General features: G+C 33.9%; 1 protein-coding gene across 12 annotated transcripts in view; it reads right to left on the bottom strand.

Annotated features, from left to right (window-relative positions):
- Positions 1 to 12058, bottom strand: part of STAU1 (staufen double-stranded RNA binding protein 1) — a 60695-nt gene that overhangs the window by 16413 nt on the left and 32224 nt on the right. For all 12 annotated transcript variants that reach the window (XM_007475764.3, XM_007475766.3, XM_007475767.3 and 9 more), the window contains one exon: positions 1711 to 1809. In XM_007475764.3, the coding sequence (XP_007475826.1) occupies positions 1711 to 1809 (99 nt within the window). The remainder of the gene's footprint in view (positions 1 to 1710; positions 1810 to 12058) is intronic.

Here is a 12058-nt window from a genome sequence, read left to right as displayed (position 1 = left end):
GCATAAGAATACAAGTAGTGCCTTCAGAATCAGAAGGCTTGGGTTTGTGTTCCAGCTGTCACACAGTAGTTCTATGAACTTAGGAAAATTCATTCTTCTCTCAGGATCTTCATTTTCACCTCTATAAAAATGAAGGAATGATCAGCTCTATCTCCAAGGTCCCTCCTTGCTTCATAATTCTGCTACTGTAAATTCATGGTTCCATCTGTACATCTCAGGAATATTTTCCAGTGATGCTTTATATGTAATCAACTTTTGCTCAAATATCAGATCAATATTTTGAATTTTTACTTTTTAAAAATCTCTACTGCAGACTGATATGATCACATGAAACCTTACTAATGCCTACCCATGGTACAATATGACCACATTTCTACCTTCCTTTTGCAAATATATTATGAACATTTAAACTATGTGTGAGTTTTATTGAAGTCTCAGATATGCAGCTCTCTCAAATCTTTAGCACCAAAATATTTTATTTAACCCATATTCATATCAAAAATTGATTTGGTCAGGAAAATAGACTGAAATTATTTATTTTTTTATTAACAAGAGTCACCAGGAAAATGTTATATAACAGAAACATGAGCTTTTAAACAATTATACTGAAACACTCAAAACAGTACAGGATAGTTTCACAAAAAAAAATTTATTTAAAAATGTATTAAACATCAAAGGGAGCTCCTATAATTTCACAAATGTAAATAAAATAAGGTTAGGGCTATGGTTAAGAGTTAGAATTAGTGTTTGAAGTAGGGCTGGGATTATATTTAGAGATAAAATACCAAATAATGTTATGTCTATAAAAATGCTAAGTTTTAATTAAGTTAAGTCCTAAGTATTTTATAATAGAGTAAATTATACCTCTCCTGTTTAAGGGGAAAAAATATATTTGGAAATTGTATCTTTACTTATCATTGAAATAACAAGTATTTACCTAAAAAAGTATTTTTTCCCTATAATATTACAGTATTTGACCAGTTGTTACCTTTCCTTTGAAAGGTTACATTATTTTTGAGTCTTAAAAGTGAAAACAGAAGATTTCTGAAAAAATGAACTTGTGAAACTGCTTTTGAGACAACTGGACAAATTTGGAGAAAGAAGGAGAAAAATGTGTTTTGCACAAGAGATATGCAAATCAAAACCAAATAAGAATTTGCAAATAATTAAAATACCCATAGAACATAAAAACCCTTTTCTTTTTACCTAACTAATCAGATATGCTATCTTTGGAGATAATTCAGGTACAATACTGAATGTTTGTTTTTGCTTTTGCTTTTGTAACATTGAAATTTGCTTTTAGCATATGTAACTGGGAAGATGGGATATAGTTAATGTTTTGAGTTTTTTTTAAAACATGCCATAAAGGCTAGGCAATAGGGGTCACATGGCTAGGCAGTGTCTTGGGCCAGATTTCAACCCAGGACTTGTCTCTAAGTCCGGCCCTCTATCCACTGAATCACCTAGCTATCTCATATATAATTCTTAAAAGTAGCATATAAATATGTTTTTTAAAAAGATGATTTCTCAAAAGAATCATGGTAAACATCTCAAAGTCACCCCAAGGGAGCCTTGAGAAATCAAAACTCAAATGTTAAATCAAGGGTTTCAAATTATAGAAAATTATATAGCTTATCCTCACTTTACCCAAAATTAATATCTTGAGTATTTCGTAGTATAAACTTCTTTCTTGCTTATAAATAAGCTTACCTCAAAATTCACAGGCAAGTTCCGTTTAAGTGCAATCTCAAACACTTGGCTTATTTCAGATTTATTTAGATTTTCATCATCTGGTTCTCTTCCATTCACCTAGAAGATTAATCATTTAAAAACATATTAAATCTGTCAAGTAACTTGTTTGATGAATCTGCAAAACTTAAAGCCTTCAAACCTTTGCCTTATGGATATCACTACTACACTGCCAAAATAAAGGATATACAGTATACTATTGTATTTATAAAGTAAGTCATAGTCTATTAAGTTTATGTTGTACTGTCACTCAAAAACCCACCATTTGCAACCAACCTAACCCACTCCACTGAAGTAAGAGTGTAAGTAAATCTCTTTGGATGCTCTGGAGACCAAATTTCATTGCAGACATGTGCCACTCTATAGAGAGCAATGGCTTGAACTATTAAGTCTTCAAAAGGCTAAACTAAATCTAATTTTGGAAAAATTATAATCTTCTAAAAGATTGACTGGATAATACATAATCAAATGTAAATCCCTCCAACTTATGGAATGTAAAGGTTCTGGAGGGTTTTTTTTTGGATTTGAAATAATCTTATACTGATTTGAAAGGAGGATATGAAGATAAGTGGCCAAAGTAAAGGCTGCAATGTGATGCTGACAAGAACTTTGTTTTAATAATGCTCTACTAGTTAACTTTGGGATGCACACAATTTTTTTAAATTTTCTCCATATTCCACACAAGGCTCTCATTAAGAAGAGCTAATCAATAGCAGTGAATATTCAGAGTTTCATGGTAACATAAGATTTAGTCAGATTGGAAAAGATATTGAGAGAGCAAGGGCTTTAGAAAACTTGACTGTCACAGTACCAACATTTGGCTTCCTTACCCAGTGAAGTAAGCCACTTAGCAAAGGATCTGGAAAATGTTTGGGACTTTTGGGGATCAGAAACTTGGCCATAAAATGGTTGTTTGATTTTTTTTATCTTAATTTACAAGTCTAATAGCCTTTTATCATTCTTCATACTTCTTGACTTCTCTAAACTGCCATTTTTCAATATCTTCTCCAGGCCACATGTAGTTTTAGTAGCAGGAGAATTTAAAATATTTTATAAGTCCATTTTCCTTCTCTTGAAATGTTTCTGAAAGGAGAGCAGACTGGACTAGAACCTTGACTAGAACCCAAGATCATAAAATCTTTCAATGTGGATAATATGACAGTATCACAGGGAAGAGTGCACAAACTGTTCCATGGTGTATGTGTGCTATACTTTTCATTGTGTCTACTAGGTAGATAGGCCCAAAGAAGTTAAACACATTGTCAATAACAAAAAAGCAGAGCTAGGATTAGAACCCAGCTATATAAGGTATATCTTACTCTAAAAAAAAAAAAAACAAATTCTAAGGGTACAGTTAAATGAAAGAAATTTAATTTTTTAACAAGAAATTTAATTTTAAGTGAAAAATTTCACATTAATAAAGCTTAGACCATAATTAGGCCACTGACTGAGTGAACATTCTAACTGGACCTATAAATGCTTTTAGCCATCTAATTAATTCCCCTCTCTTTGTTCTTAGCATTCTCATTCACATCTGATTTCACTGTACTTCTGGCCTAGTCAAAATTACATTGAATGCCATTTCTGGTAGTTTATTAACTTAAACACATACTTTTATTTTTATGATTAATGTAAACTCTTGGGAGAAAGAAAACCTGTCTGTACAGGATGAATTTTTTTTTAAATAAGAAAAATATGAACTAAGAACAGTCAACACTTCCTAAAGCATTTATAAGGAAGGAAAGTATTACTAGCAAGATTATATTAGAATCTAGAATAAATAATTTATGGGGTCTTATCTGGGCTTTAAAGAAACCCTAATGAAGTTAATTTGCATAGTGTTCCTTAAAAAAGTGAACCAGAATTAAAAGAGAATGGCACTTACTATTTGGGCAAGCCAGTTGGTTTCTTAGGACCTTAGTTTCCTTATATGTATAAGAGGAGGTTAAACTAGATGACTTCCGAGTCCCATTCTAGCTGTAGAGCAGGGGTCCCCAAATTGAGGCCCCCTGAGGCCATTCATCCTGCCCCCACTGCACTTCTGAAAGTGGTACCTCTTTCATTGGTGTCAGTGAGAGGAGCACTGTATGTGGTGGTGCCACAAAGCATGGCTGTTCAGTACTACTTCCAGTGACATAATCCTTTGCGTGGTGCCTTGTTCTGAAAGTAACTGAATGAGAATGAGAAGCCATGCAAAGTATTATGTGGCTGCACAATGGAAGACATCAGCATGGTTAGCAGCAATCTGGGGGAGGGGATTCCACACTGTGTATACTGCTGTCCGGTATGGTAGTGGCAGTGATGGACCTGTGCAAGGTGTGACAGGCCCATCACAGCCAGCCCTGCAGCCTCTGCTATCCCAGACTGCAGTATATAGATTTGTCTGAGGGACAGTGAACTGGCCCCCTATATAAAAAGTATGGGGACCCCTGCTGTGGAGACATGCTTCTATAATACACCAAATGACTCAGACAAATGAAAAAGTCCTACTGAATCCCTAGTTTTATCCTTAAAATTCAACAAATTGGTTCAATTCAACTTAATCCTATTATCTACCCACTGCAAGATTCAGTGCTGGGTTATAGGAATTTTAAAATACAGATAGAACTGAAATTCTAAACTTAAAGAGTTTAAAATCCAAGGGGTAGAAGTCAAGTTAACTGGCATTTGTTAAGTGCCCAGGCACTTGGCTTAATACTGAGATATATACAAAAACAACTATGATAAAAGAAAGAATATGAAAGGCAATAAAAGAAAGGTTGACAGTAAAGTAAGAAATTAAAAGGCAAAAGATTTGTTTTTTTAAAAATCTGGGGTAAGAGGGTAGGAAGAGGTCAGGGAAAGCTTCATGAAGGAGGTAGAATTCCTGGCCTTTTAAAGGAGATGGCAGTGATTGTGCATTCTAGAGTGAACAAAGACAAGAGGATTAAAGAAGAAAGGACAAAAATGGAGGTCAGAGAATAATCCAGTACAGCTGGAATATAGACTAAATGATACAAATTAGCAACAGAAAAGGCTAACAAGGCAGAATGGAATCAGATTATATATGGCTTTGAAGGACAGGATCAGTCTTTAACACTCATCCAATGAAACATTTGTCTCACTATAATTCATCTATAACTAAATCCTATTTCAGACTGTCTTGCTTCAGCAAGATCACATATCAGAGATTTGAAAGACTTCCTCCCTATGTAGCAATGTAACCCTTGTGTAAACCTCTCCTCTTCTACACTGTTCAGGAAATAAGAGTGCTGACTAGCTAAGTATAACATATTAAAATGATCTCAGGACAACTGACCTCTGAGAATATGATGGCAATTATAATTTTGATACTGTACTTCTGTATTAGGCATAGTGATATACAGTTGATGAAGCTGTAAGGTGGTTCAACTAAGTCAGATTTCAATTTGGAATTATGTAAGAAAAGTGACTAAACTGGCTTTCTGCTTGCCCTAGCAAGCAATTCTCCTATTAAACATATACCTCAAGGAAGTCAAAGACAGAAATAAGTTCTAACATATAGCAAAATATTCATAGCAGTCCTCATGGTGGTAATGTCTTTCAATCAGAACATGAATAAAATGCAAAATTCTGTGCAGTAAGAAATGACAAATATGAGAAATGTGGGAAGTGATTCACATGAAGTGATGCAGAGCAAAGTAAGCAGAAGCAAAAGAATATCAAATATTATAGTGAAGGAAAAGATCACTAAAAAACGAACTGTGAATAATGGAAAAAACCAATGAAGACCTCAAAGAAAAAATAATGAAATATACCTCCTCCTTCTAGGCAGAGGAGGGCAAAACATTAAGGCCCAATATTGGATAGAGTGTCAGACACAATATACATGTTGAATGTTTTGTCTTAATTGTCCTTTTGTCACAAGGAAGAGTTCACTCTGGATGGGAAAGGGCTATAATATAAACACAAAAGGCATCAATGAAATGTATTTTATTTTTTAAGCCTTTACCTTCTATCTTAGAATTCATATTAAGTATTGGTTCCAAGGCAGAAGAGTGATAAGGGCAATTGGGATTAATTGACTTGCCTAGGGTCACACAGTTAGGAAGTGTCTGAGACCAAATTTGAACTCAGATTTTCCTGACTCCAGGCCTGGCATTCTATCCACTGAGTCACCTAGCTGTCCCCAGTAAGATTTATTTTAAAAAAACAAACAACAACCCAATCCTGATTGAACCAAAGCCAAGGATAATATGAGAAATAAGGGAACAAGATGAAAAGTAATGGGCTAGAAGATGTGAGAAGCAATGTGGTGAAATGGCAAGTGTGCTGGACAACCTACTCTATCACATGCTATGGTCAGGAAAGTCCATGTTTAGTACTATGTCTTTAATTACATGTATGACCCTAGACAAATCCCTTAATTTCTGAACTGCAATTTCTACAACTCCAAAATAATGGTGTTGGATTCCTGAGTTCTTAAGAGGATTTAGCAGAGTAAAGTAGAAAAAATGCTAGATTTAGAGAAAAGAAAAAAATGAGCTTAGAGGCCAGTTCTGCCTCTTAATACCAGTACGTCCTTGCACTTAATCTGTTAGTTTGTTTCTTCATCTATAAAATCAGAGGGATGGAAAAAATGATTCTCAGACCCCTTTAAGCTCTATATCTATGATCCTATGTTCAATGATCACATGAGAGACTGATTCATGGATGAATTTTTCTATTGTATGCTTTTATTTCTGATCATATTATCTTGCCACATCAAAAATCTCTTAAGCAAGCATACCAATTCAGCAGTAGATTTTTTTGACTAATAGAGAACACAGCCAAGCCTATGACCACTGGCATTTATCACAATTCTATTGGCAATATATGACAACAATAGAAAGTGACAACTCTTGACCTTGGACAACAACCAACCACCTAAATTTCTTTATTTTCTGTCAGTGTTTCTCTAGAGCTGTTAAACAGCTACCTCCTTCCTCCATACACATGGATGTAGGTATAGCACATTTACATTTAAAGTGATCCCTTGATATAGATTAAGTTGTAAAGAGAAAAGAGAAATTAAGTTCTGTAATTACTCAGAGGTAATAAGAGACAGTGGATCAAGGACTGGCCTCTGAGTCAGGGAGACCTAGATTCAAGTCCTGCCTCTGACACAAGCAGATTCTTGTGCCCTGGGTATGTCACTTAATTTCTCAGTGTCCTCTCTCTAGAAACTGTTCATTTGCACAGCAGTAGCTGATCTGTACTGGTTAAAGCAGTTCCCTCAAAGGGTGCTTGTTGCACCAACACAAATAAAAATACAGGTCAGGACCAAAAGTAAAAAATTAAAAAATGTCTGTTTCTTTGAGCGAATGGATTAGTGACTGAATAAAATTCAATATTCAGTGATGTAAATTTGAGGTTTTTTATTACAAATTCATATGAAACCACATAAAGAAATTACAAATCATATATAGGATAGGATCCTGCAAGTCACTAATAAAAATGAAAAATAAAACAACTCTCAGATTTTGCCACACATTCACAAAATTGGCATGGATAACAATAGTTGTAAACAGTCAATGTTCAAACTTTGGGAAGTCAGCATATTAATATTGGGTAGAGGTGATGATATGGTCCATTCCTATTGTAGAAAACAATTTGGAATTATGTCAAACGAAAAAGAAAGTGTCTAAAAATGTCAATTCAGATTGACTCAGAGACACCGCAGATAGATTATATATAACAAAGAGAGTGAAGTCATAAATAAAAGTCTCATATATACAAAATATCTATTTTTTGTGGTTGTAAAAAACTGGCAAAATAGTGGGTATTGATGATTGAGGAATGGCTAAATAGAATGTGGTTATATGAATGTAATGGAATATTACTGTGCCATGAGAAATGACAAATTCAGAGAATCATAACGCAGAAAAACCACAGGCCTCACAACATAATAAATTCAAAGAACAAGTAAGGAGAAAACAGAATGTTATAATGACCAAAGGTTGAGAATATGTATTTTACCCCTTCACTTGGAGAGATGGAGAGACAATAGTGAGGAAACGTTACATTTCCAATTGTCATTTGGCTTTCCTGAACTAATAAAAAAAATCTTATTGATATGTTTTATTTTTATGCTTCATCTTCAAATACATTCCTACCCATGTCCCTCCCCCCTACCCCACCCCCTGTCAGCAAAACCAACCAGCATATCAATTAAGACTAATAGTATATACAGTAAACAGTTTGGCAGAAACTAGGTATAGACCAACATTTCACACTTTGAAATAAAGGGAAAATACATGATTTAGACATAAAGGGTGATATCATGAGCAAATTAAGGAAACATGGAATATTTACCTATCAGATTTATGAATAAGAATGTAAAACCAAACCAAAGATAGAGCACTATGGGATATAAAATGGATAATTTTGATTATATCATATTTTAAAATTTTTTACATAAACAAAACCATACCAGCCAAGAATAGAAGGAAAGCAGACAACTGGGGAAAGAAAATTTTTACAAGAAGTTTCTCTGATAAAGGCTTCGTTTCTCAAATATATACAGAACTGTGCCAAATTTATAAGAATACAAGTCATATACCCCAATTGATAAATGGTCAAAGGATATGAACAGGCAATTATCAGATGAGGAAATCAAAGTTATTTATAGTCATATAAAAAAATGTTCTAAATCATTCTTGATTAAAGAAATGACCATTTGAACCGAAGACCTATAATCTCTGGGCTTGGATCTCAACCCACTGCTCTACTGAGCTGCCCCCAGCAGCAAAACTTATATATTGCAAAATTCTGTTATACATAGTTTTCCATGCCCATAGTCCCCTACTCATGCAAAAAGGGAGGGAGGTACTTTTCATATTTCTTCTTTGGGATAAAGCTAATTATAATCTGTTTCTATCCATTAAAAATGGCTTTTGCAGAAAAAAGAAAACACTGTACACAGTAACAGCAATATTGTATGATGATCAACTGTGAAAGACTTAGCTACTCTCAGCAATATAATGATCCTGAACAATCCTGAAGGACTTATGGCAAAGAATGTTATACATCTTCAGAGAAAGAACTATTGGAGTCAGAATGCAAATCAAAGCATAATATTTTTCACTTTAGTTTATTTGTGGGGTTTTGGTTTTATATTCTCTTACAACAATGACCAACTTGGAAGTGTGTTTTATATAAGACATGTATAACCCAGATCAAATTGCTTATCATCTCTGGGATGGGGGAGGGAAGAGAGAGAGGGAGACAATTTGGATCTTCTAACTTCAGAAAATGTTATGTGGGAAATTGTTATTATAATTACCTGGGGAAATAAAATATCTTTTTTTAAAAAAGCATATAAAAAATAGCTTTTGGTCTTCATATATGAGCATTTATCTTGAACTTTTTATAGATATAAGATGCAAAAATGTTTTTCTCCTCTAATCAACAGCTTCCCTCCTAAATATAGCTGCATTGGTTTTGTTCATGTAAAGCTTTTCAATTTCAAGTAACAAAAATTATCTACTTTAGATTTTAACCTTTGTTTAGTCAAGAATTCTTCTCTTGGTCACAGCTATGAAAGGAATCTTTATTTCTCTTCTAATTTTTAAATGGCATTACCTTTTATATTTAGGTCACATCCATTTTGAACTTGCTATATAGTATGTAATAAAAAATGTTGTTCTAAATCCAATTCCCATGAGTCTGTTTTCTAGTTGATGTTATTCATATTACAGGGAAGGAAGAATACATATTTGGATATGATCATTATATAAGAACAAAAACATCAATAAAACTTAAAGAAATTAAACCTGGTAGAACTTCTTTATAATGCTAATGTTTGTAATAATACACCTACTTGCCCCTTACAACTAATTGAATTATGTAAAGTTTTTATAGTATATAACAGCTTTAAACTTTGAAAGTTCATGCAGCTAGGTGGCTCTGTGGATAGAGACAGGCCTAGAGATAGGAGGTCCTGAGTTCAAATCTGCCTTCAGATCCTTCTTAGCTGTGAGATCCTGCAGAAGTCACTTAAACCCAATTGCCTAGTCCTTACCACTCTTCTGCCTTGGAACTGATTCTAAGACAGAAGGTAAGGGTTTTAAAAACAACAAAGTGTATGTAACAATAATATAGAACAAGTGGAACTTCTCACTCTCTGAAGGGACCTTTAAAAAAAAAACAACTTTATTCAACTGCCTTAATATAACTCTGTTATATAAATTAGGCTCTTGGAAATGATTATAATGTAAGACAATTAGGCTCTTTCTTATACTCTGGACCAATTATTTCATTAATATTTCATAAAAAATGATCCCTTGATGAAAAGTTTCAACACTACTAATTTTACAAACATAAGCCTTCATGCCATTATGTTTCAACCTACAAAGATCTTAAGGACACAAATCATTTTAAAATATTCATGGCACATATTTTATAAGCTATAGATCAATCAATGAAAATTTAACCAGGTAAGTATTTGCACGTTAATCACAAAGATGTTCTAGTTTAACAACCTTACTTTCTCTAAGGTTATGTCATTAGATGAGACAGAAATTTACTCAAATCTTTTTGCTCCTTTTCCAACAACATTATGAGACAGATACAACAAGAAACCCTTATATGCCTGCCCCCAAACACTATTTTTTATATTGCTGAGTTTTACTTAAAATGCTCCCTAAAACTGTTTAAATGAGAGTAGAAAAGGCCTTTGTTTCTTTCAAAACATATTCAATCCTTCTACCTTTCTTCTGAACCACATCTAAATAATAATATAGTCTATAACTTTTTTTACAAAGTGTTTTACATATATATTATTTCTGTTTAAAAAATGTTTTATTTGTATATATTATTTCATTTGCGCTTCAAAGGAACCCTATGAGGAAGAAAACAGAGGTGGTGCTATCATTTTACTGAGTTATGCTAGATAAATGAAAGGTCCTTACAAAAATCAGACGAACAACTTACTTCAATAATAGTGTTTTTATAACCCTGTCAAGAATTATGTCTATATTATCTAAATCCTTCCTCTTCTAATTTTCTTTTTTTTTTCTTTAGAAAAAAGAAAAGCAATTAATTTCAATAAGGACATCATTGAAAAATAGCAGTACACATCAAACAATAGAAAAACCAACCCTCTCATCTCAATCTTCTGTTTCCTACTCCACCCCTTACCCTCACCTCACACATACTTAATTCAGCAAACAGATGTGAGAAGCACACATTACAGCTCAGGAATGAGCAGTAGAGACACCATTAGTTTTTGGTACAGGATATTCTAACTGGTCTGTTTCTTTGGAAGAAGAACTAAAATGCTGAATAGATGTTCCTTCAAGTCCTGTGTCTTAAGTTTTGAATGAAGAATGAACTTTCTCTCCGTATCTTTATCAACTATTGTGAATGAACTAGGTTTTTATAAAATCTGGATCTAGTCTAAGTGTGATATATATAGTCTGAACTCTGAGGGGTAATGTCTTTTTCTTCTCCACTCCTAGTTCTTTTGTAAACCCTTACCTTTTGTCTTAAGAATCAGTTCCAAGGCAGAGGAGTGTTAAGGGTTAGGCAAGTAGGGATAAGTGATAGCTCAGGGTCACATAGTTAGAAAGTCTCTGAAGCCAGATTTGAACCAAGGACCTCCCATCTCTAGTCCTGGCTCTTTATCCACTGAGCTCCCTAGTTGCCCCTTTCCTCCTACTTCTTTAGGTAGAATGCCAGAACTGCTCCAACACTTAAATTAAAAACAGACTTGAGTCTCGTGTACACCTTAACCTGGTTATCCCATTGATGGGGGCACATTACCATGTAGGTTGCATGTGTCAAATATATTAGCAGCAGTCCCACTGAACCTGAGCCCACAACAGCATAGATACTTACTGCATAGTTGTTATCTGACTTCACATACTTCCTAGCTGTGTGACCATGGGCAAGTTACTTAACCCCATTTGCCTAGCCCTTGCCCTTCTCAGAGTTGTTACTAAGGCAGAAGATAAGGGTTTTTTAAAAAGTGTTATATTCTCAGTAGTAAAAAAAAAACAAAAAACAGTCAAAATAATTTTCCTATATGAAGTATATCTTTCCTTAGACCAAACATCAGCCTTAGAAACATCTAAAAATTCTATGCTCTCTTCTAAGATCACTTTAAATAAATTTAATAGTATCAAGTCACGAGAGGATCTAACAGTTAAAAAGTTAAATCTTTATTAGACTAGAATATTAGCCATTCACAACTCTACCATAAAACAAAACAAAGATTATGCCCTAAATTCAGGAGTCTTCCATGAAAATGCTAGAAATGGCATGAAAGAGGCAAGTAGTGTCAAAATTTCAAAGTTTTCCATCAGTACTA

The sequence above is a fragment of the Monodelphis domestica genome, chromosome 1, assembly GCF_027887165.1.
Source record: "Monodelphis domestica isolate mMonDom1 chromosome 1, mMonDom1.pri, whole genome shotgun sequence".
Taxonomy (NCBI): domain Eukaryota; kingdom Metazoa; phylum Chordata; class Mammalia; order Didelphimorphia; family Didelphidae; genus Monodelphis; species Monodelphis domestica.
This window is presented reverse-complemented; position numbering and strand designations above follow the sequence as displayed.